This window comes from Cygnus olor, chromosome 1, assembly GCF_009769625.2.
Source record: "Cygnus olor isolate bCygOlo1 chromosome 1, bCygOlo1.pri.v2, whole genome shotgun sequence".
In the NCBI taxonomy this organism is placed as follows: domain Eukaryota; kingdom Metazoa; phylum Chordata; class Aves; order Anseriformes; family Anatidae; genus Cygnus; species Cygnus olor.
The window spans coordinates 84758975-84785264 of record NC_049169.1 but is presented as its reverse complement, the minus strand read 5'-3'; the positions used below and the strand labels follow the sequence as shown (position 1 = coordinate 84785264).

Here is a 26290-nt window from a genome sequence, read left to right as displayed (position 1 = left end):
TGTTGTCAGAGAAACCTCTGTTTGTTAATACACCAGAAATCACAGTAATACACTGTCGTTGAACACACACACATGGACGCGCACACACAATTTTCTACATGGCTGCACAAGTACATTGCTGATTTGCTTATCTGTGGCCTCCTGCATTTGAGGTGCTTTGTTTATTTAATGCAAAATCAATAGCTGTATTTCCCAGACAACAGCCAACAATCTCTTGGAATAGCTGCCTAATTTTAAAGCCAAGTTCAGACGTTCATTGCAAAAGAATCTAATAACAACCCACAAATGAAGAAACAGCCTCTCACACAAATATCATTAGAATAGCCTATAGAAGCAAGTTAACTGATGGCTATAGACTTGTCAGACTGACAATTCACTGCACATCTGTGTCTGTTCAATACAGAATTTACTCAAAATTGCCTCTCTAGACACTTCTTTACATAACACATATTTAGCTTATTAGTGCTGTCATTTGGGAGTGTGGTCAACTTTAGAGCAAATTTTCCCTGTGTCCATTAGCACGGATCACATCACAGATGCCATTTTAGAATCATGATGATTAGGTTTGAAGTTCAAATGATTTTATTTCACTTTAAAGCTTCAAAAACAGCCTCTGGGGCAGACTTACACAATTAATTTTTACTGAGGTCTGGTGGGTAATTTACTGTAGTCAGAGGATTTTTACTAAGGTAAGGTAATTACCACTGGGTAATTTTATGGCACTCTGTTCAGTAGCAAGTAACATGTTGGCTGGCTTCTGCTTGGAAAAGACCCAGAGAAAAACGAAGCTGCTGCTTTTGAGACAATGAGGAAAGATGAGCAGAAGTCACTCACTTCCCAGATCTGGACCAGAAGTTGTATTTGCCCTCAAAGTGTCTTTTTAGGAGTGTGCATGAGGACTTACAGTATACAATCCTGTAAATATTGCACTGAGAAGCTTTCAAAACTGAAGTGCTGCACCTGTGATTCCTTAATACAGCAATGAAGAACACCTTATTTTAGTTTGAAAGCAGAAGTAAACAATGAAACAAAACATCCCTCTGAGATTTGTATTTACCACTTACAAGAAGCACTTCCTAATAATCAGTGGCAGCTAGGCTGACAAGCAAACTTCAGAGCAAAGCCGCAGGGGATACGAGTCTATTTTAGGTTTACTGTTGACAGTAAGGGTCAGAGGAAAAATAAACTCAGCAAGCAGTGTCATGCTACCACAAACCTCTGCTGGCCAAGCAGAAAGTAAATTATGGCCAAACCTTTCAGCACAAGAGAAACAATTGGGCTATTGGGCTGCCCTGCAGTGCACAGAGCATGACATATAGATGAACGGGCTTAAGCTCAAGTGAGACATAACACAAATTACTGATAAATAAAGCTCAATAGATTGGAGAAGCTAATTATCTCACAGTCTGGACTGGGGTAGAGCATGCTCACCCCAATAGCATTGATATTATTTTAATATCTGAAGTCTGCAAAATTAATTTGGAAAGCCCTATGAAAACAAGAACTGATCCCAGTCTCCTTCAAGATAACCTTCTTTTGGTCAAGCTGTAAGTAATATAGATAATCTCCAGTTCTGGACCAGACCTTTAAAAAAATAAAAGAGCAGTAGAAAGACTCAGAAAGTATTTCTATTACATATGTATATATGCAAAAACACACACATATATATTAAAAAAAACAACAACCACCACCTTTATAAGTTCGCTTCTCAGCTCAATTTCATGTACAGTCATACTACTGGTGAAAGCTGATTTGATTGCTCTATCACACTAAAAAAAAAACAAGATTTGTGTGAGGGGAAGTATATTGCATATTGATATAACTGCTGATGGCATTATTGGCTTTAGTATTCTTAAGTTTACTTCCTATTAAAGATAAAAGCAGCTGTGGGGATTCAAAAGCATCTCTATCTAGACCTCTGTGGACTCATTATAAATACCTGTTTCATATAGTTTGATTGCATAGGACAGATTTAATTTTATTCTACCATTCATTAGACATAAATTAAAAAAAAACCTGTTATTCCAAACATTATGTTACTTTCCCTTTTTTTTTTTTTTTTTTTTTTTTACCTACCATCCACTGGATGCAAACAAAATCCTGCAATTCCTACTGTTTTTTAATCTGCTTTTATTTTTTTTTATTTTAATTTTTTGCATTTTGATGAAGCCACATTTGTTTTGCCCACTATCAGGGGATAGTTGCTTGAAACAATAAAGATTTTTAGTATTATCACTATTATTTACTTTCAAGCATAATTATACAGGGTAGAAAACAACAGAAATAGCTAGGCAATTTATTATTGCCCTTTTTTTCTAACTTGTGATGATGCACTGGTAAGGAGCTATCCACATATAGAATTCCTCAGATTTTAGAAAGGTGTTTAAAAAACAAGTGCAGTTCTAGTGGGTGATACCAAATCAATTTTGTGTTAATTCTCTGGCAAACTAACATCCATCTGTACCATTCTGTTTCACCCATTTAAGATACTTGCTTATCATTCTATTTCCAAGCTGTCTGCTCATTTGAAGTACACCGGAACATTTGGAACAAGTGCCCTATGGAGCAATGCCACACTACTTGTTTGTGATTTTAGGCAGTGTGACTTTTGGAACTAGAGGACGTCAAACTAACAAATTCTTATGACGTTTCTCATGTTGTCCTGTTAATTCATCTGTTTTGTCAGCACTATTTTTGAACTGCTGTCAGCTGGTATTGAGGTTATATTGGATCATCTCACACATTGGGTCCTGTGAGCATGACTCTCATTAATACAAATAGGATGTCTCTTCCATGTTTGTATCTTATGAATTGATGGGTAAAAATCAGCTTCCAGTGACTGCAGTAATACCACAGCTGTGATGGTGAGCAATAGAGGAGGACAAGCAGGAGAATAAAATCAAAGACCTCAGATCCAGTGCTATATAAGCCATTCAAAGTCTTTGTGATTGCTCTAGTAAATCATCCTTCTGTACTTTTTCCTTCAAGGCTCTCTGCTGAACCACATCATATTTCTCTTTTCCTAAAATTTCTTTTAAAACGTTGTCCCAGGTAAGACTGCTGAGACGTTGACCATGAAGTTGTAAGCGGTAGGGAAAAGGACAATAGACTGTTCTTAGTCTCCTTGTCACCAGTAATAAAATACTGCTTTCTCCATGGTTTTACATGGTATTCCCACCCTCTCTTCTAAATCTGAGTGTATTTTGGCACATTTCTCACTTACATTTCCATGTATAATGATTCTATACTAGTTCTGGAGAGCATTAAATTGGTTAGTGGAAAATTAATGAAGCAAGCAGGAAGGATAGAGAATAATTACTTGTGCCTTATGGCTTTTGGTAAGTTGGCATTCTGAGGGGGCAGCATAGCACATAAAGCACATCAGGGATTGTAAACACCCTGTGCAGTTTGTCCTTGTTGGAGAACTTCAGTGAACGTGCAGAAGGGTCTTGTTCAAAAAATGAAGCAACAGGCAAATGGAAACATGCTCCCTGCTGGTGTTTAGTAAGATAGCGTCTTGCTGCCTAGGGTGCAAAGGAAAAAACTGTGAATATTCAGGAAATTTTGTATATGACTGGCCACAGAAAGGCTTTTCTGCCTTATGTTACTCACACAAATCAGAAGCTTTCCTTTACCTTGAATCACATTATACTGCAGCCACTGTGACTCAGTTTAAACCTCCTATATTTGCCATGTTTCTGCATCTACTCTACCATTCAATTTGGTAGATCTCCTGTAGTGCCAGCATCTTGAGCAGGGCACTGGAGGAAGAACAAGCAATTTGGATGTGATGGCATGCACCAGATCAGTGGCTGATGGTGATGGCATTTAGAATTCATGGAAATAAAGCTGTTAAGGATTCATGTCTCTAGTACAGATGTCATTAGAACATTTTAGGGGAGGCAGGTGTTTAACAGTCATTTGGTGAAGAAAGGCTTTGATCTCCCTCAGTAAAGTGATGCATAGAATGTATCAGAAAACAGTTATTTTCAGTACACATTACTTATGGATACTAATCCACATCTGCCTCATTTCAGAGTTCTTGCAGATGGCATTTTTAGCAACGCTGTCAACTTCTATGCATGGAGTGTTTTTGCCATCACCATATTTTATGTATGCTACAAGTCTTAGACACTTACAGAACTATTCCTCTGTTCAGAAATAAGTTATACATGCCAACAGTCCTTGACATGGTGTCTTGGGAACTACCTGCAGTTACTGGAAACTTGTCTGCCTTGTGGACAAGCTTGTCTGCTTTATAATAGGTTCCTTTGGTTACACCTGTCCTAGAAACGGATCTATGAAAGGTCTCTCCCCTTCACTTGGTCTGACAATATTTTGCAAATGTCTTTTTCAGCTGACAAACAAGTACAGGTGTTCTACAGAAGCCCATGTAACAGTACACTGAAGAATGGTTGATATAACGCAAGCGAATATGAAAATGTCATCTGATGGTGAAAAGGTGTTCTCCTGAGTGTCTCATAATTTATAAGTGAGAAAAGTGACTTGAAGGACAACACGACTTTCTAGTAGTGCACACAGATACATAGGCAGACTCATTCAAACTTTGAGCATATCTACAGCAATATCCTATATAGATAAGTCCTAAAAATACATTTTAAAGGGCTCTTCCTCCTAGACTTTTGCTATTCCAGAATTACACAGAGTTTCATTAGCAGGATTCAAAGTTACTGAGGCAGTCTGGCTGAAAACTTTGTTTTTTTTCATACCCTTGTTTCAAGTTTTCAGATATTTTCACGGGGTAGTCATGGACTACTATGATCGATGTTAAAGCCCTCTTTGATATTGCTACAATGATAAACAAAAAAGACAAATGCATTTCCTCTCTATGGTTTTTCAAAGCAAACCAGGAACTCAGCTCCATAGTATTTTCACTAGTAAAACACTCACTAACATCTTTAGAGTTACTCCTGAAAAAAAAAAAAAAAAAAAAAAGATTGGCATAAAGAAAGATGTTATCCATACTCACTGTATCAGAGATTTTTATAATTTTCCTACAATAGAAACTCTAAAACAAAACAAAACTATAAAAGCAAGCATATATAATGTGTATTACTTACAGTGTATTTCTAGAACCTGCATTGCTATCTGAGGTGTAGAGTTTAGGGACTCATGATCTACTCTGCAACTTACAACTGCACCATCATCATTGCGATCTGCAAGGAAATCCAGTGTACTGCTGACTGTGAATGTTTTACGATTTGCATCTTCTTCTTTTAAATATTTAACATCTGAAAGAGAAAACAAGCAAACATTTTTGTCTTGAGTATTTTCAGAAAAAAACAGTCCAACATCAGGCAGCTACATTATCTACCATACTTGTTGAAAAAACATACCTTTTATATCTATATTGATCCCTTTAAACCACAAGTAATTAGACTGCAGTTATTCCACAATTTTCTCCTATTATCAGAGGAGGAGATACACATTGAAATCAAAAATTTCAAAACTGGTAACATGATACTGCACTCAGAGGGCAATTTCTTTCACCATTCTCTCGTATTTTTAGGTCCAAATCTGATATAAACTGTCTCTGCAGTTCTTCAGAAAAGTGCAGTCTCCTCCCACCTTTGCTTTCCTTATGTATTCACAGTGTCACTAAATATTAAATTTTCTATGCCAATGCTTATAATCTTTCATAGTAATGCAACATATGAATATTACTAAAGCCCTGTGAACTAAGGATTGCATGCATTAATCCTGTGCTTACTTTATTCATTGGTTATTCTGTTTGGCTAGAATTATGCTAATTTATGAATTAAACTAAACCAAAGTATAGATACAAACATTGACAGAAAAAAATAGAAATAGAGCACCTCTTAGTATTTAACTGAATCTACAGACACATCCCAGAACACCATAAATAAAATTACTTCAGAGATAGCTTCCACTCACTGCTTTATACCATGGTAAATTGGCCTACAGTTTAACAGCAGATCCCACTAAAAATCCCTGTCAGATACTACTGTGTTGGGAGCCTACAGTCATGCTTAAGAAGAATTCAACTCAGCTCGAGGTTAAGGTTGAAAATCAGAAAGTTTCACTGTAAAACAATCAAGTTACATCAGAACTAGAAATCCAAAAGAATGAGTATTTAATTTGAAAAGTTATTACACATAAACTGCAACATGAGATCTTCTTACACATACTTTAGAACTGTTTTACCTGGTTTCCAACTACTTAGAATAGTTATTGATTTTAATTTATTTCAGCAAAATTGTAAGCTGATAATATTGATTTATTACAAGGAAGGCTTTAAAGGATATGTGTAAATACATAAATATATATATTAAATTACATTGAGATTGCATATGTCCTCTGTGTCCTACAAAACTGAAAAACAAAATGTGAGAGGTTTCAGTTTTACAAATTATACTAAATCCCATTAGAGAAGAAGATGACCTACATAAAATTTCCATGAGAGATCAATTTTAGAAAACAAATCTTAAATGGCTTAGGTTTCTTCTAGATTAAAAATACCTCTGAAATCAGAAAGATGGCCTTTTTCATTGTCTCCAGAAAAATGAAGACACTGCATAGTTATACAACTTCTTTTTTTTTGTTTTGTTTTGTTGTTTTTTGTTTGTTTTTCCCTAAGAAATTCATTGCATACAAGCATTTTGTTTGGTAGTTGGTTGCTAAGCTTTAAGAGATTCAATTTTTGCCAAGGTGGCAATTAATATTTAGAGATCAGAAGGTGAGAGAAATATTGACCAGGACTAAAGCAAAATTATTAAAATCAAAAAAACAAATGTCTTCACTAATTTTTGAAGCACACATATGAGATTTTGTTCCAAGAGTTAGGTTTCAAAATGTAATAATAACCACCTACATAGATAGCTTTCTGTTTGTAAGTAATGTACACATGCCGCTGCTTACTGACTTCAGAGGGAGGACAGACAGCTCCTGAAAACATCAACAACTTTCATTTCAGTGAGAGGCTGTGGATGCTTAATCCATCAGAAAAACAAAAACAGTTGATTTCCTAAGTGGATGTTTATAAGCGTTTCTCTGGACACCTCTTATTTGGAGGCATTAAACCCTTAATTACCTCTGTAAAAAAAAGGTGGTGCTACTATTCTATAAACTGTTGACATCCTCATCAACAGAACTACTTAGCTTGTCCACTTTACCAGCTGTATCTTCTTGGATGTTTCTTCATAGCAAAATGAAGGCGTGACTGTAATATATGCTAACAATGTAAGCCCATCTGGATATAAATAGCAGTGGAGATCAAGCAGTGGGCATGTTACTGCATACTAGCTTTCAGAATACTTACCTAGGGTTTTTAAACAATTTGGTTTTTAAATAAACCCTAATAATAGGGTTTTCAAATAATTTGCAAATATGTCTATTGTAGCCTATTTCACTTATTTTCTTGCTACTCCTCTCTCCTTAAAAAAAGGCTAAAAAAATCCACTGCAAAGGAACCTTTCCTGGAAATGACTATAACCAAATGGGTTCAGGGATGCCTAGACAGAAAGTAGCTTTAGAGAAGAGGAACTGGGGATAGTGAGTACAGGTTGAAAATTACTCAACAGTGTGTCTTTACAGGGTTGAAAGCTAAAAAGAGACTGCTCTGCACTAGTAATAGCATAGCCAGGAAGGCAAGGGAAATGGTTATTCTTCTTTGTTCAGTATTTGTGTGGCTGCATCTAGAGTAATAGACCCAAATTGGGCTTTCCAGGACAAGAAGATGTCAACCAACTGGCGTGGGTTCAGTCAAGAGCCACAGAGATGGTGAGTAGCTGGAGCAGACAACATATAAGGAGAGGCTGGAGACAGTTGGGTTTGTTCAACCTGATGAATAGAAGACAAATTGCTGTCTTCAAATACTTAATGCATAGTAATAGAGAACAAAGATACCGAATCTTCTTGGACGTGTACAGCAAAAATTGAGTGGCAGTGAACACAAGTTACACTACAGCAAATTCTGATCATGTTTCATGAAATATCTAGATATAATGAAAATTCTCCCCAGTAAGGGCTTTCAAATACTGACAGACTGGAATCTCTGTCTTGCAGACTTTTCAAAACCAAACTGGACAAAACCTTTTGCAACCTGATCTAACTTTTGAACAGAGGTTGGGTCATCTGATCTCTAAAAGCCTACTATGGGGCCCTTCTATGACTATCAGATAAGCATATATACAGATACTCTAAGATTATCTAACACTAGTTTATATCTCATAAGTATAGATGTTTGATAATGAAAATAATAAAAGGAAGTGTTAGAACATCTGTCATACATTGTTCATTGTCAGTCATTTATAAGAGCGCATGCATACAGCATTCATATAGAAACACAGATCTTTTAAAATGAAAATTCTGCTGTTTTACAAGGCAAATATAATTTTTGTTTACTTTTAAAATCAACTTCTACCATGAAATGGCCTTGTTATCTAAAAAACTTTCAGCTTCTGCCTATAGGTTTATGAAGACAAAATGTTCAATGCCTTTGTAGATGTTTTGTGTATATTAACATATATAAACTAATTCAAAATATCTTAATCTGTTGAGAAAAAATCAACTGCTATTATCTTATTTATTTTTGAAACTCAATTTTCCTAAAAAAAAGAAAGAAAATCCATAAAAATATTCCTGAAACTTAAAAAGAAATATTTTACATGATATTGTTGATATAGCATGCGATTAATATTATTGAAAAAATGCAATTTTTATATAAAAATGCTTACTCAGCTTCTCCCATATTTGTGTTTTTAATAATCTCCTTCTAGAAAGGTAACTAGAATGCTAAACTGCAGATTCTTTTGTTAATTTGGTGCACATGAGAGACAGAAAGCTAAAATAAAAAGTACAATACTCAGTGCTTCACATTCAGTCTCTCTTATTACTAGCACTTACTCCATGATACAGTATTCTTTTACCACATGATGATTCCTTTTTTGAGTAACAGCAATAGAGCTACAATTTTAGAATGCCTTTTTCTCCTTTGGTGCAACTCTGAACTCAATGCATCATTTATATTCTTTTGCACCATGTATAAATACACTGTAACACAATTGGATTTACTGGTTCTAGACAGACGAACTCCTAACCTTTAATGTCAGCTGCATTAGCATATAATTTCATATCTATTTTCTCAGATTTATCATTTCACCTTTTACAGTGCACAAAGCTAATGTAACTTCTGCTGATGCCACTGCAAACTGGTTAGGTTATTTTATTTCTAACCTTTGTGAAATGGCAATGTGCTCTTCAGAAGACCTAGAAAACTAAACTGAAATGAATGTGCTCAGTGCTTTCCTCTCATTTCTGTTTTTTCCCTTTAACCATTCTTTTTCACACATCAACATTGTTCCTTCCCCAACCCCTCTTTAAAAAGGAACAAACATCCCTTTAGGATCTGCTAAGAAGAGCAAATTAGTTAAGGAGCCAAATGGCCAAATTGCTTGTTTGGCTTCAAATACACGTCAGGTGAAAGAAAGGCAAAGTTTTTACACCGGATTTAAAATATAATATAGCAAATATAGCAATTTCTTCAAATTTCCCAGTGACTGCTAAGAATGGCTACAACTCCTTACCTGAGCAGACTCCATAACTCCCCTATGGGAAGTACACTTTCCCATCTCCTCCAGACAGTCCTGCCTCACCCAGTCATTTAGGGTAGTATACCATAAAATTGGCAATTGACTAAATCAGACATATGTCATATGACAAAGGCAAAAAGAAATGAAAAGGTAAAATATCTGAGGTGAGTGTTACTGCTGTGACAACAGTAATTCCATAAAACATTTGTCTATGAAACATCTACATTAAGTTTAATATGCTGAACAGAGTTCAGAGCAATTCAATATATCAGTTTTTACCACTGGAAGAGAAAAATAAAATGTTGGTTATATGTCCACTACAGTAATTTATAATCAATTCCTTATCTACATACTATCACTAACTCATTTGACAGTTGAATATTAAACTCTTTTTTTACAAATATAAATTAAAAATATAATTCTAAACAATGCATAGTTTTGACAATTGAATCAAATTACATGGGAGTCCTTTCAAATACCTTTAACTTCTTTGTCATTCTTGAACCATCTGATATCAGCTGCTGGCTTACTACCAGATGTCTTGCAAGTTAGCTGCATCCTCTCTCCCTCCATAACTGGTGAAGTAAATCCAGTAATTTGTGGCTTCTCAGGAACACCTAACAACCAAACAAGCAAAATGTTTCTGATATTTTCAACTGCTAACATAAATATATGACCACCTTAAAGTTATTTTTTTCATATACTATAAATTCTGGAAATAGAGTAATTAGTTGCCTTTTATCAAAACTGAATGCCATTGTTTCTTACTGTAAATAAAATGCCAACATGAACTTTAGTTGATGATAAATAAATAAATAAATATATAACCAGAAAGTATCCATCTTTCTAAGGAAAGAAGATCATCTGTATCTTATCTAAATATATTCTTCATACAGGTCTAGTCTGACTTATTATTACAAGGCTTAAACTGGTCTGCACAGTAAGCAGGATGCTGAAGTACACTGGCAGTACAACTACAGAAACATGTCAACAAAAAGCTGAACTGATCTAAGTTCAGAACAGATGTTTAAGCATGAATTATGAAGATTTTAATACAAAATCCAGGGAAAAAGGAAGACGAAAATAAATGCAGTAGATATTTTATTTTCAGAAAACATACAAACAAAATAAAAAGCCCAGGTATAATCACAAGTCCATTGGCTATGGAGAATTCTTTAGCTGAATCTAAGTTCTTTGGAAGGGGTCTTAGGATCACAAAATACCGTATACATCATATTAATTTGGAAATGGTTTTGTTTTTTAATTAATCATAGAAAATTTAAAACAAATTTATGAATAGCATTTAGAAAAAAATCGTCACTATATGTATAAATCCATTTGACTTTGCAAAAACACAAGAACGACTTAATTTAAAATTATACTGATGAGTACAATTTTAAAATCTCTGAAAATGTCATTGTTATAACTTGCATCTGAAGCGCTTTGATGCATTCATATTAATGACTAGATAAAAGGACCAGTCACAGTACCTGATCCTGTGCCCTGTACTTCACAATTTGCCTCGTTTACATCTCTTTTCCAAAATGACAGATTATGTACATAAAAACCAAGCAGCAGTACCTATCACAGAGTACATTTCTGTAATAAATCTACTCCTCTCTTTCAGGACACAAAGTGGTGTCTACTATAATACCTTGACACTTAAATCTTTTAATCCATATCAGAGTAGTCAATAAAGAGATTATTAGTACATAAAAAGATAGCTTATTTGATTAAAACGATTAAAAAGATACATTTCAATGGAAATTATCCCATTCTCAGATGGAAAGTGTTCCAAGACTTTAAAATGTTACTTCAAAACAGAAAATTAAAATTCTAAAATGAAAAAAAGATGGACATCTTGGAAGGAAAGTAGTTGATGCCAGGAAAATTTCATTATTAACCCCCCTATCCCCCCCCAACCCCAAAAAAGAAAAAAAAAAAAAAAAAAAAGGAAGGTGAAACTAAACAGACCATGGAAGATCAAGTCACTCTGGTTAATAAAATAGGGCTATATATTTTTTCTGCCTTTGTAATGCCTTTCTATGTCTTTTGAGCATTTAAAAGTTTGAACCGGTCTACTCATCTGTTGTTTAGATCATGAGATGCCTCTCTAAAGAAAAGAAGATTAACCTCAAGCAGCTGTTATTCCAGAATATTCTGCTATTCTACTCTGAGTGGGTATTTTTTGTCCTTAATGGCAAACTTGTGAAGATTTTTGTAAAACAGTCTCACAGGGACTGAAAAGGAGATGTATTTCAGAACCTATGCACAAAACCAATTCCCTGGCTGGATTAATGTGAATATTACTAGTACAGAGAACATCTTATGTTAGTCCTATTAAATTCAGCTGTGTGCCTGTCTATATATAAAATTAAAACAAAAAGAAAGAAAGAGTCAAGTTCAGAGACAGAAAAAGGAAAAAAGAATAAAAATCAATCTCTAAAATCATATAACCTCTTAGGTACGCAGGTGTGTTTCAATGAACAATAGCAATTTCAGCTGATTGGGCTACTGACATTCATACAATCATATAAAGCTTCAAGCAGAAACTTTATTTCCTGGGCATCTCTAGATATCTATTGCTTTTCTATGTGTATCTATAACCTTTGGGGAAAACAGCAGAGCGTTTAGAGGATAAAGCATAAAAGAAGCAGCAAACCCAGTGAAAATACACTCTTTATAGGAAAAAAAAAAAAAAAAAGAAAGCAGAATGAGCTAAGAAAATGCACAACTAAGGAAAAACTATAAAACTCTAAAACCTGTTTTGATTTCATGCTTTCTGATTTTCTTCCCTTTGCCCTATAAAGTAGGAGATGAACATATGTGCTTTCTTCACACTTCTGGTGCTTGGGAGGTAGAGTTTACATCCATTTTAAGGGGCACTCATACTGTGGTATTTGTGTGCTCCCTAATTCATTATCCTGACCCAGCACAAATAGTAAGATGCATGTTATTTTTCAGCATAGCCATATGAAACTATAAGTTTCAGGGACACAAGATCGGATATTTACATGTCTCTTCTGCAAAGCTTTGGAAGAGTTCATTCTTATCATTATTTGTCAAAGCCTTAGAAGTTTACCACTTGCTTCTTTAACGTGGATATGCTTGGTTATTTATACTTACCAAGAACGGTAAGAAAAGCCTTGGAGGTTTTGACAGGCATAGTAAATAAAGAGCAGGTGTACTGCCCTTCATCCGACAGAGACACATCACTGACACTGATACTCAGTTCATGCCATGAAGCTCGAACCAGCTCAATTCTGTTGTCCCTCAGAGCTGAAAAATAGAAATGAATATTATAAGATAGAAAGCAGAACATTAGCAAAGCTTGGTATATTACACAAGAAGCTCTGTAAACTATCCTAGTGAAGTCACACTCAAGAATACAGAGATATGGACACAGTTATCTTTAGGCATAGTAATTTGTTTTCTTTATGGAACAATGCACAAGAGTTTAGCAAGTTTCTGAATAGTGAACTTACTTACTTGTAATACACATAAACCTAAAAATCTAAGGGACTTAACAGTTACCTTTGGTCTCCCTCTGACAAAAATAACTGATTTCTGCCACCTGGTAGCTTTGTTCAGTGCCTAAAATGACTCCTTTCTAAAAGTATTTTTCCAAGTATTTAAAAACTTGGATTCATATTGAGAATTCTGTTTCATCTACTAACAAACTATATTTTCAACGAAGTAGGCTGCAAAACTTGCCCACAGATTTTTCTCACATCTATTACTATTGACATTGAATTGGAATGTCAGGTTTCTTGAACACTGTAACAGTACTTCTTATTATGAATATATTGAAACTTCCACTTCTGCATACATTTGTAATACTTTTAAAGATTTGAGGTGGTTGAGTACAGCAGTTTTACTTTTTTACCATGGCTAGAAATCTGATTTTCTATCAGAAAACCATTCCTAACAAAATCCTGTTTGCCTGAAACCATTGCGGGAAGAAGAACAGGGAGATTACTTCAATTCAAAATGACACTTTAGTTAATGCTTTTAATTCTTAACTATTTTAATGCTTGTATTTAGATTAACCCACATTTCCTATTTGCAAACAGTCAAAACATGTCTAAACATTCAATTTCTTTGGAATAATGCTGTTTCAGGAATCCACATATATTAATCAATTCTTTCTGCAGCACAGGAATACTATTATCAGAAGTAAACAATGTAATTCTCCTACGTGAACAATACAAAAGTCTCTATAACTCAGAAAGTTCTGCTAGACTCAAATCTTTGACCTGACAGTGTTTGAATCTTCTGTCTATTTTTATAGCAAGTCTCTGAAAGTCAAAGGGGACTGTTATAATTACCAGGAGAGCTATGCTTTGATTTGTGAGAAGAACCAAGATGCACAGTCCCTAATGCTGTTCTCACTCGCCTCTTTCAGAAGTCCCCAAAGGCCCTTAAATTTGTTTCATCTACCATTTATATCTGTCCAATCATAAAAAATGAAGCTTTAGTGTGTTTCTTCTGCTACTAAATCTGGATGTCTCTGACCCATTGCAAGACTCCCCAAGTACTGTCAACAAAGGAAGATTTACACCAAAATAAGCTGCTACAGCAGAGATTCAGCAAAAATGTCACTTAAATTGGTTGTCTTCTAAGGCTACTATTCAGGTTTCTTTACAGTGACTTCAGGATGAATTTATTGGTTATTTCAGGGTAGGTCAGCTAAAGCTTGACTTACTTTCTGCAGGGCCTGATGACTGAAAGGCGACAGCTTAAGCAGACCTGACAAACAAGCATGTCACGTGCTGCTCCAAGGCACATCAAAGTGATTGAGATTGTGTGTAATGGACACATTCCAAACATATCTGAGACATCTTCTGGCCAACCGTAGCAAAAATGAATAGTTATTTAATATATAATAAAAAATGCATGTAATGATGAAAAGCAGGGGCAATATTAAACGAACAGGCAGGCAAAAAAAAGCCACAAAATGAAAAGCTATGTATTGCCAATATGCGGATATAACAACCAAGGAAAAGATGCTCAAGAAAACTAGATGTACGTAGAAGCAAGCTCCTGTCAATGCAGAATAGCAGGCAAAGCTGATGACTGTGGCTTTACTAGCCACAACAGTGAAGCTGTTGTTATCTTTGAGGAAGTAGATGGAGACTCAGAAATCATTTATCAGCATTTCAATTCTAGTCAGATGCAAAGTGAGCAGACATAAAATGGTAGCTCATTTCACATTAGTGACTTTTCCAAAAAAAATTACTTTCAAAATGACCCAATGCTTCCAAATAGTTTGATTCCCACACCTATCATTTGGAGAACAGAATAGGAAATTAAAAACAAAACAAAACAAAAAATACTTCAGCTCCCTATAATTTGAAAGCTGTGACTTCTGCCTCCCTGAGCCAGAAATTGTGTAAAAAATAATGCAGTATATCATCTTACATAATATTTTATTTTGTTATGATTTTCAATTGCAATTGCCTCATGATAAAGATTCACTGTTAAAATATTCTCCTACAGATGGGGCGATATGCAGAATCTCAGGCACTAAAAAGAACTGCAATGAATTCCACTAGAGCACAGTCTACAGATGATGCCAGTAGCAAACCACTTCTAATCTACTGGTAGAGAAAAAGCAACAATTGAAATACAAACCAACTGGATGAACTACATTCCTACTGCTACCCTCCCTCATTTCCTCCCCTCCACACCTTTTTTTTTAACCTTTGTACAACATGAAATCATCAGCTCATTCTATTTTCTGGAAAATGGGTAAAAATAATCACTGATTGAGAGCTGAGATCAGACATCCCCTGTTTCAGCCTGGAGTGAATTTTTATTGAAAGCATGGAAAAGAAGTTTTGTAATGGAAATGCCAACACGGAGACTTCGCAAAAAAATGCTACAAAAATGGTACCAACATAATACTCCTTTGAGGGATAGTTGTTTGCTATTTTTATAAGTACTAAGTCTAAATGCAATTGATAACCTGTGCCATAAATTTCAAATCTAGACAGACTGCAGAACAAACCAATAAATAAATAAATAAATAAATAAATACTGTACCACTGCTGCTTAAACAAGGCTAGCACTTACATGGAGATTTTTTAGATTCTTATTTTCAAATTCCATTCCTCTACCTCCATCTTTATCTATACCTCTTTAGAAAGCCACAAACTCCTCCTGTGAAATTGATAGCTGTGGTGTATGCCAGAATTGGTTTGTTTCTATTTCTGTTCAGTATGTATAGTTAAAAGGTTGAAGTTGGATCAGAGAAAGGAAGGTTGCCAAACTGTATAGTCCTGGCTCCTGCACTCCGGGTCAGGAGAAACCTTCTGGGAGAGGGTGACTACTCCCTTGGACGGTAAATGAGCAAGCTGCAGCATGGGAGAAGGCAGCAGTACTTGTAGCCAGCCAGCAATCTCCAGGCAAGCAGACTGAATGGAACAGGGGTCTCTTGCATGGCAAAGTAAACCCTTGCCAAGCCTGGCTGAGCCAAGAAGTCTGTGAAGTCTGAACAGAAGCCAGCTACTGAAAGGTATCAAACTGGAAAGCAAAAACTTGAAGGAGAAGACATACTCCTCAAAGAGCTAGTGGAAAGGAAGGTGATTTATTTACAATACACTGTATTCAATACATTTCAGCAGATCTGAGTTCTACCTGTGAAGAGTGAGCTCATCTAGTTTATTATTTTCTACTTACAGGATATGAACTTCAAAAGCTTTTTGTAAGATTTTTGATTGCTTTTGCTTTGCAGTCAGAATTGCCCCAAATAGGGCAATTTTACCAGTTTCAAACTAACTGGAGGTTCTTCCATAGTTGTGGAAATAAAGTATCAAAAAGTAAACATAAAATGTTCTCTCTTATTCAATTAATTGCCGAAAACAAAAAGTAGAACTGCTTGAATTTGCAATTTGGTACACACTAACAAACAGACTTCTATATACTGAAATGTCCATGCATTGTTCAATGCATACAGCAGTAAATATTTCTAGCTCCCCACAGAAGTTAACAACAGGCTTCTGTTTAAAGCATCTCATTCAGCTACGGTATTGTACTCAAGCTGACAGTATTTATTCCTCCACTTTTTAAGGTTATACTAACAACTGCGTTTTGTATTCCACAGGTAGCTTCTGAGTACTGTTTATTAGTTGTATTGCCGTGGGCAGACAGCCTAGGTGCATACAGAAAAGATAGTTTTGCCCCTAAAGACTCTGCATACTCTTTCCTTGCTTGCATCATTTCCTAGCCCCACTCCTACCTTTGCCTGCTCTTTCAGAACGTTCCCCAGACGCTCTTCGTTTTTCTTCTGTTTCACTTTGTAAGAAGCCCAGCAGACCTTTTGAGCTTCTTTTTGGGGATTTTCACCTTCTTTACAGAATCACTACCTTCTCAACAGTATGCATGCCTACATTATTGCATGGTACACGGATGTCAGGACAGTAAATAAGCAGAATATATATTTGACTTCTGGGAAATAAGCCTATGTCAAAACAGTAACAAAGAATACTACCACTGGCATCTCCTTCCTGCACTCTTACCTTGCAAGCACTTATAAAAATGCAGCAAGAAAAATAATTGCATAGTAAGTTCCAATATGCCCTAAGTACAGTATTTCAGTTTTCTGTAATTTCCAGGCAAATATGATGTAGTTAATTTGCAAGGTATAAAATAATTATGCATAAAATACTTGTTTCTAAGCAGACACACTTCATTTACTTTACCTGTCATTCTCTCTTTCTATGGAAAAGATTTCCTTTCAGAATGTTTTCTGACTCATAAACAAGCAACCTTGATAATTTGTATAGTTTAGGTTATTATGAGTAAGAGAGAATTCATGTATTTCAGCTGCATTGATGAGCAATTGTTGAGGCTGGTGACCATTGGAGTAAAGTGGTCTCCTTGCACAGTCACAGAAAGCTGTACTTTATTTTTTTGCATAAAACAATATAATGATCATATGTAATCATGCAATGAAAACCTTCAATAACAATTATATCAAAGAAAGAAAAGAAATTTAGAAATTTACACTGTCGTGGAAGAAATACCCACATTTCACACTGGGGGAAAAAGGACAGTTGGACCAGTTCAGTAAAGTAGACAGACTGCAGCATCTCTAATCTTATTTCTCTAAAGTGACTACATCTTACCAGTGTTTGGAGTCAAATATTTGAAGAACAGAGAAAAAACAAACAACAACAACAAAAAACAAATCCTCCAGAGTAATTTGCAGATGTTTTGACAATACTAACTTGACATCTGCTGCCATCCTGGGATTCACTCAACAACACTTTCTTCCTTATGTTAGAGTTGTTCTCTCTGTCGTGGGAATAATGCAACTGCTAGTTGGAACCAGAAAGATGTCTCGTACTCTACAGGTCATGCTAAACTCCCAGAAATTTAATACGTATGAAACCAAAAACAATCCTTCTGATTTTCAGATTCCAACTTTCTGAATGCAGTAATATCATCAAATCTGAAACAGATTTCATGGGTTTAAAATTTGTTTTTGGATATAATTGAGAAGGCCTTTTACTTTGTTCTTAATGAAATTAATACACCAAAATGCTGTAGAGATTATCTGCATCACTTGCCAATAGTTGTGCATAAAAATCTGTCAGGGAGCATATGGAAAAAAAACAAAAACAAAACAACACAAACAAACACAAAACCCACAAACTATTCTTGTTAAATGAGTCACTTGTCTGTGTCTAGTTTTCTCAGCCTTCATACTCCTTTTCAAAACATTTCCCTTGTATTTCTTTTGAAAGATTTCTGTACTCATTAGTCTGTTACTGTATTAATAGTTTGCCCATTTCTCAACTGGTACATCAATTCTATTGATGCCTGACTTATCTTCTAGGTACCTACATGGTATCTGATCTAATATTTCATAAAATCTCAATTATTCATATGTGGAAAGAAAATCATGTTTCTTCCTCTATCCAGTCATGCAATTTGATTACCTTCATATAAGAACAAATAGAAGGCTAGGGTGGCACTGTGGATATTTCGAAATCACACGTTTTCTATTTCGATTTCTGCATGTGGTGAGGCCATTTTTTCCTCTCACTGGAAATTAATTCCATAGTTTTGCTTCTGTAAAACTATCACTCTTGCTCTTATCACTAGCTGGTCATGATTCTAACACAGTCCATAGGTCAGAAAGAAAGATGACCTCTTAATTAGTCAGAAATCCTGACAGACTTCAGTACCAGGTCAGAAACAGTGAAATTGAGTCTACTTTCACAGGTAACACTAAATATGCAGAGAAAAGAACTTGGTAACACATTAGAAGTTACCATATAGATTATACCATATTAGATTGGCCTATGTATGTATCAGTTGGAGTCCTTTAAAGATAACATCATTTCTAAGTAAAATTATAGCAAATAACAAAATCTGAAGGTCACAATACTGTATATGAAACTTTGGCTAATTGGTTGGGGAACAGTACTCTAGCCAATTTACAGATACATGTTGATCTTATTCCACATTGATAAAGCAATTAGCAACATGGATCAGTTCAAAAAGACATCTTAAGCAGCATCTTTCACATCTGTGTCACACAGATGCTGCGGATAATTCAACGTCACTGAATTTTCCAACCTATTCATGTATTTACAGAATAAATTCAGGGTATCATTGAATTTCATAGAATGTGCTTAGTAAGGTTTCTAAAGTGGAAGAAAAATGTAACAATCCTCGGAGATTAGTTTTACCTTCATTCCAGCGCATTTCTATTTCTCTTTGAACCCTGCTAAAGCAAATCAAAGGAAGAAACAATGGTGTAAGTAGAAATATACTTCTTCTACCTTTAATCATCTGGTCATCTTCCAGAATCAGTCATAACGACTCTACTTCATGCTCTGGTTTGCAATCTAACAAGAAAAGACTAGATCGCTTTCAGATGAGAAATACTGCAAAGGTATTTGATTAGCTTATTTAGAGAACAATGCTCAACAGCAAGCTGCTTTTGACTTTTTATATTTTTCAGATTTCTTGCACTTTGGGTAATTATATGTCAAGAAGTAGAGCAAACTCCATTATTAGAGCTGTTGACAGTCTCACTAACAGAGGCATCTTCTCTGTGCTTGCTTAATGCCTTGAAAAGGCTGAAGAAGTGGGGACCCACAAGCTACCAGTACATTATCTATTATTTATCCAAGTCAGCTGCATTTCAAGATCAAGTCTTAGATGCTTATAAGGAACATCCAAACAGCAAGGTAATTTCTTCAGTGAAACTACTACAATTCTCAGTTACCTGCATTCTGAACAGAATGAAGACAGTTTAAGGTGACTTACAAGGACTTTCAATCTTGAGAACATCTGTTAGTTTGGTTTTGCCAGCTGTTGCCACCTGACAATAGAAGGCCTGGATGATTACATGACCTTCATGATTAAATAAATATGGTAAAACTTTCTTTGCCAGATTTTCTGCACTGAGCTACGTTTTATCTCACAATCATTTTCTATATTCTCTTCAGTTTATCTTTTTCAGGGCATTCAAGAAACATGGCAATATGCTAAAAGAGAAGAACAACTTGCCTTCTAGGGTGTTTACAATGCCTATCTCTGGTATTAAAGAGACACTGTACGTATGGTCTGCTTCTCTGTCCAGAATCATAAGGATGAGTTCTAATATCTTAAGAGGTCTGAGGACTCCCTCACTTTCAAACAAGAAATATAAGTATTAAATCCTTCCAAAACATACGGGCTTAGAATGATGAAGATATTTTATGATATTGGAAGAAAGTTTAACTGTACCTCCAAAAAATAAAACTAAAATCACATTAGTCAGGATGAACCATTATCTTAGAAAATCTGCTCATCTGGTTCCTTCTGCACTGGGGAATTAGAAGATTTCCTATTATACTAATGCAACTAGACATGTGCCACAGCACGGTAGCCTAGAAAATCTTTAAAAATCTTACTTCTCAAATATGCAGCTGCAAAAATTAAAATTGCAAAATCATCTGGCAAGGTTAGAGGTGGTCACAGTTAAAATAAATGAGATTCAATGGACACAAGTAATTGACAGAAATGATAATCTTTTATACCAAGTTGGAGACCTATATTTTGAAAGCAGCAATGCAGGAAAGAAGCTCTGAGGATTACAGAGGAAATTATTTAACTGTATGTTCAAATGCAGAACCACTCCAAAAAGATGAATCTTATTCTGGGTTGTACTGATATTGTCAATTATGGTAAAAGGGAAAAATAATGCTATGGTAGTCTAGAACTACATATATTATACTGTGCCATATATTGTAGATTACAGATAGGAATAGGCTCTCAGTTGGGGAGGTAATTTCTGAAGGTCTACTGATGGAATACTACTGCATAAGTAATACTATACAAATGAAAATAATATAATGGAGAGCTGTAATAACAATCCACACCTACCCAGCAAAATACTAATAGAAGTCAGAAAAATAATTTCCTTTTCTACAGAGGTGATACTGAAAACACACAACAGTATATTTCAGACCAAATGACATTATTAAAGTACACTACAACAAAGATACACAGATTTCCAAGTTTATTCTTTTGTGAAGACCAGACCAAGCAATTTCTCATGCTACTGATGTTGATATTAATCATTATGTCAACAGCGTTTAAATGCTTGCTGACCATGACAGTGTTAGGCTTGGCTACGAATTGAAAACTGCCTAGCCAAACAGCACAGAGATTTACCAAGACAGTCTGCATATTTCAAAGAACATCAGTTACAGTATACCCACTTCCTCCTCTTCAAGAGACTGATCTTTCACAGTCACTGCTGGTGACCTTCACGCACTGCCTTTAGTCAGCTTTGGATGCAAGGGTGGGGAGCTTAGAACAACTTGGCCAAATTTTACACTGTTAGCACAGATGGAAACTTAATTTCTCTGAAAACTTGTCCATATACAACATGTAATCCATGTGTCTGCAACTGACCATTTCTTAATGAAGCTGTTGAACTGAATGACATCTATATTTCTCTAACCTTATAGACAGTAAATCTAATTTTGCTCATTCATTGGCTACGTTACTGATCCTGTCATATTGAAAATGTTTTTAGCGGTACAAGTGACCAATACCCTGTGGTAGAGCTATATTAATAGTACTGCTTCATATGTCTTGTAAAGTCACAGTCTTATAATTTCTAAAGAGTTTTGTTGTGTGCAAACATATTCAGCAGAATTTGGAGACTTCCTCACTTACTAATGATATAAATGTGAGAACTGCTCTAAGATGCCCCTGTTATCTTTCTGTACTTCTTGATCATTCATGTAGATACATAAATTAACATAATCCTTCTTGAAGCAGATGGCTACACTGACTAGATGTGCAGTAGGAATACTCATTCTTTCTAACTATTAAGAAGTCAGACTACCTAAACTTCTGCTGCAGTCAGTGGAACAAGACAGCTTCCTCCAGACACCAATTAAGAGCAGGTCACTGCCTTGAAAATATTGCAGAGCCTGAGCAAAACAACAAAGAAATCATCAATGACTGATGATTGTATCTGCAATCAATCTAGCAACTGATTCCAGTACTACTGCAAAGTCAAATCCTAATGTCTATGTCAACACTGAAGATTAGTGGTGACTCGCAGATTTCACTATTGAGGGAGCTGAAATATGGAACATCAGGAGAGAGCTGGGGTGAGTCTGGTACAATTCCAGAGAGGACTGTCAGAAAACTCTTTGGTGGTTTTAACAGCTTTTATGATAGAGCTCTTTAAAGTTTTATGATGTCTCTCACATAGCCTTCCAGCAGAGATCCTGCCTCTGAACCACAAGTACACAGATGCTTCCTCTTTTGTGGGGTTTCCCTTAGTTGTCCAGATGCAGGTGTGCTGTGAAGAACACCATCAGTGAGAAACGGTGATGGAAATAGATAACTAAGGGATTGGAACATCTCCGATACATGGAGGAGCTGACAGAATTGGCATTGTTTAGCATGAAGACAAGGCAAAATACAAACTTAATCCAAATTAAAAAATAGTAATAATCAAGCAGAACAACTTTCTAGACCTCTCATTTTCTGAGCAATGTTCTCTAGCTGGGCATACTTGGAGAACAAGGTTGGACTAAGACCTCCAGAGGTCCCTTCCAATGTGAAAGATTTTGTAATCTTGTGATTCTAGACATTTTTTCGTTAAGAATCTGCGTATCACAAAATTCGGGAATGTGACCAATCCAGAACACCAACAATAAAACTTTGGTGGATATTCACAAACATTTTTCCTTAGCTTTTCCTAAGTAATTTTGTTCCTCATGGGGGCTTCTGATTGGAGTCCTTCAGAATAAACAGTAAATATAATTTAAAGCTACATAGCTAGAGAGAATGCTATTTACCCTTCATACTAGCAATAGATAAATAGTAATATTGGTTCCTATACAGCCCTTTTCTTAACTGGTATAGTTTGAAGACTCACTGAGAAACCTCCGTAACTAACCTGTCTTCAATTATGTTTGAAGGATAGATTTGTATATCATGATTTTCATATGAAAGAAATATTGAATATTTACAAAAATTTCAGGCTGTTCCAATGTTGTCTGCTTTTTGTGGCTGTTTTTAATAGACTGTAAATCACAAATATTTATTGGAGATGCAGTCTAAGAACAACTTCTATATTTACCGTGTACTATTGAATTGTATATGATGGATTAAGAATGACTTCCAAATCTGCTTCTCAAGTTGCCTTAGACATGGCACAAGCAAAGGAGGCATTTGGCCTTCAGGGTAGGGAATGCAACTATACTATTTCCTAGACTTATCAACAAAGTGCCCGTCAAAGGACATTAATCGCACATTTGGATGATAATATGTTCACAGCATCAGATGTAATAAGTAGTGTTGTTGGTACCAAAACATTTATGTTTTCAGTGTTGCAGATTGTTACTGCAGCACTAGTTCCTTTTTTAATATCCAATTTTTAATTGTACTGTGTCCTTGATTCCTCTTTCTCTTTCCTCTCCCTTAACTTCAGAGCTGATTTGCTTAACTCATTTTTACTTAGCATTCAACTAATTTGTCTCCTTCTCCAGGCACAAAATGTAACACCTCAATTTTTAAAAGTATTTAGAAAAATAAACCTTTTGTCCATTTACCTGAATCTCCTATCCCATCTTATTCAACTCGTAGACTCAATAGTTCTGGAAATTTTCCAGCAATCAAATCCACATCCTCTGGTATAAAATAATAGCACTATCATTTTCAATAAAAATAATATTTTTCTTCTGTTTTCCGTTTTTACTTGCAAACTCAGACAAGTTTGATGGATTTGTAAGATCTTACCCTTCTGTAATCAGGCTGTTGTCAAATTCTTCAAAAAAGAAAACCTTGCTAAAACAAATTCTTTATTTAATTTATTTTCCCAGTAACAGCATTTGATTTAATCCACATACTGTTATTTTCCAATTGATAATATTTTTTCCTTCCTCACTGATCCCACCGTTTCCTCATTCTTTATTCCTCTTATTTTTCATCTTCCTTTTTATATTTTGAAATCTTTCCTGACTACATACATAGGTAGGTGTCACCTACCCTTGGAATAAACTTTGAATCCATTTGATCCTCTGACTACTCTCTTCCTCCTCTCCCCATCAATCTTTAATTCATAAGAACACCTGTTTGCATCTCTCTTTGTAACACTTTTCCCATTTCCTATAGTAAGTAATTTTGTTTCCTCTGTATGATAGATAATTTCTCTATGAGAATGAGGCCACTGAAAGAAATTAGAAAATAAGAATGGGCTGAATGAATTAAGTGTGAAATGTATATCAGGAATACTGATTAGTAACTCTTTAAAAGGAAAGAACATGTAAAACTAATTAACATTTACATTTTCTACCATAAATTCTAAAACACACTTCACGTTTTCTTTAACAGAAATGTACAAATTAGCAATTGCCAATTTAAATTACTTTATATTTATCAGCCTCACGGGCTGTATTAGGAAGAACATCACCAGCAGGTGGAGGGAGGTGACCCTTCCTCTTCACTTAGCACTGGTGAGACTACACCTGAGGTACCATGTCCAGTTCTGCCCAGAGAGGTTGTAGAATCTTTAACCTTGGAGATATTCAAAACCCAACTGGATACAGTCTGAAGCAGCCTGGTTTGGCTGCCCCTCCTTGAGAAGGGGAAGTGGATCTCCAGAGGTCCCTTCAAACCTTACCTATTTGGTGATTCTCTGATTCATGCTGATTTTACCTGTGTCATAATATAATAGAAAAATAAAAGAAAAAATAGTTTCCAAGCTTTCTTTTTTTTTGGCTTTTAAATTTTCTTATAATTAGCAACTGATGTCCAGAACAGTGTTCTGCTGAACTGTACTGAATACAATTATTCAAGGACTACCAGTCCATAGAGATAATTCTTGTCTGGTATTGACAAATTAAAATGAGCTCCTCTGGAAACAAGTGCTATTACGAGTGCACCTTCCCATCAACATGTATTTTCCCAGAACACCAAAGAATTGAAAAATCTTTGATTACATCAATGAAAATGTTTCTAGTTAGAACAACAGAAAGGGAGGAGCTGGAAAGAAGGGAGCCTGCCAGAAGTTCCCGGAAGGTATAGATGCATGAGCAATTGTATGCTTCTGAGTCATGTTCTGTGTGGTTGTGATCTGTTTTCATCTGCTTTTTCTAACAGTAGGATATCACAAGACTTAGCCTCCCCAATAAAACTTTCACATCAACCCTGAATTACAGCATCCTATTCAGAAATAAGTGATAGATTTTTGGGACCTCTGGCAACTTAGATCTTCAGAGTTATGGAAAAGCCCAACAAATTACCTCTGAAGATTAATTTCCTCACTGAGAAAGCCTGTTATTGTTGGACAGATGTTTAAAATGTTTCCATCTCTGACCAGCGATCCCTTTGTGTTACCAGGATTGAGCTAGAGCCAAAGAAATATATTTAAGAAAATCCCAAGTGGACAAAAACGAGTTCTATAATCCAGTTATTAAAGATGTAGTCATGAAGTACCTACAAATGCTAACTTTCTCATCATGCTTTTGAACCCTCTATGCCTGATAGACAAGACTTGTACTGAATTACTTTATTTCCAAGATATCCATTCCAAGAGCAGGAAAGAGAAGACTGGATCACAGAGCACTTATTAACCTTCATTTAAAAATCTGAATTAAAAACAAACAAAAAGCCACAAGAATTTTGTAGAAAAATGCTTAGAGACAGTACATTTTTTAGTGTTTGCTGAATTTGAACCTTTCATTGTAGATTTATTTTTTAAGCTGAATCCTGGAAACAGTGACAGAAAAAAAAAAAATCCCCTACCACCTCTACCATCAAAATAAATTGAAAGAAAGAAAGAAGGAAAGGAAGGAAAGAAAGAAGGAAAGAAAGAAAGAACCATCAACACAGTTCTCACACAAAACTATAATCCAATCCTATCAATATAAGAACACAGATTTCACTTTATAGTCAGGCAGAGGAGGGTAATCAGAACTTATGGATGAATAACTCAACGGTACAGTAAAGTTCTGTAGGAGACCATAGGGAAGATCCTACTGTAAAATCTAGATCATGAACTTTACACCAATAATTAGCATAGTCTGCAACCAGGTGGATCTCCAGGGGAAGAAGAAAAAATGAAATTCTCCTAAGAAGTTCTGTCTTCCTGATTCTACTTACAGACAAGAAATGTTAAGTGGCTATAAGCCAAGGAGGGGCAAAAAAGTCTTTGTCTCTCTGACATGCACTTCAGAGGATGACGTTCC

General features: G+C 35.4%; 1 protein-coding gene across 6 annotated transcripts in view; it reads right to left on the bottom strand.

Annotated features, from left to right (window-relative positions):
• Nucleotides 1-26290, bottom strand: part of CADM2 (cell adhesion molecule 2) — a 667772-nt gene that overhangs the window by 118196 nt on the left and 523286 nt on the right. For all 6 annotated transcript variants that reach the window (XM_040566634.1, XM_040566596.1, XM_040566603.1 and 3 more), the window contains 3 exons: nucleotides 12699-12851; nucleotides 10052-10189; nucleotides 5082-5252 (listed from right to left, as the gene is read on the bottom strand). In XM_040566634.1, the coding sequence (XP_040422568.1) occupies nucleotides 5082-5252; nucleotides 10052-10189; nucleotides 12699-12851 (462 nt within the window). The remainder of the gene's footprint in view (nucleotides 1-5081; nucleotides 5253-10051; nucleotides 10190-12698; nucleotides 12852-26290) is intronic.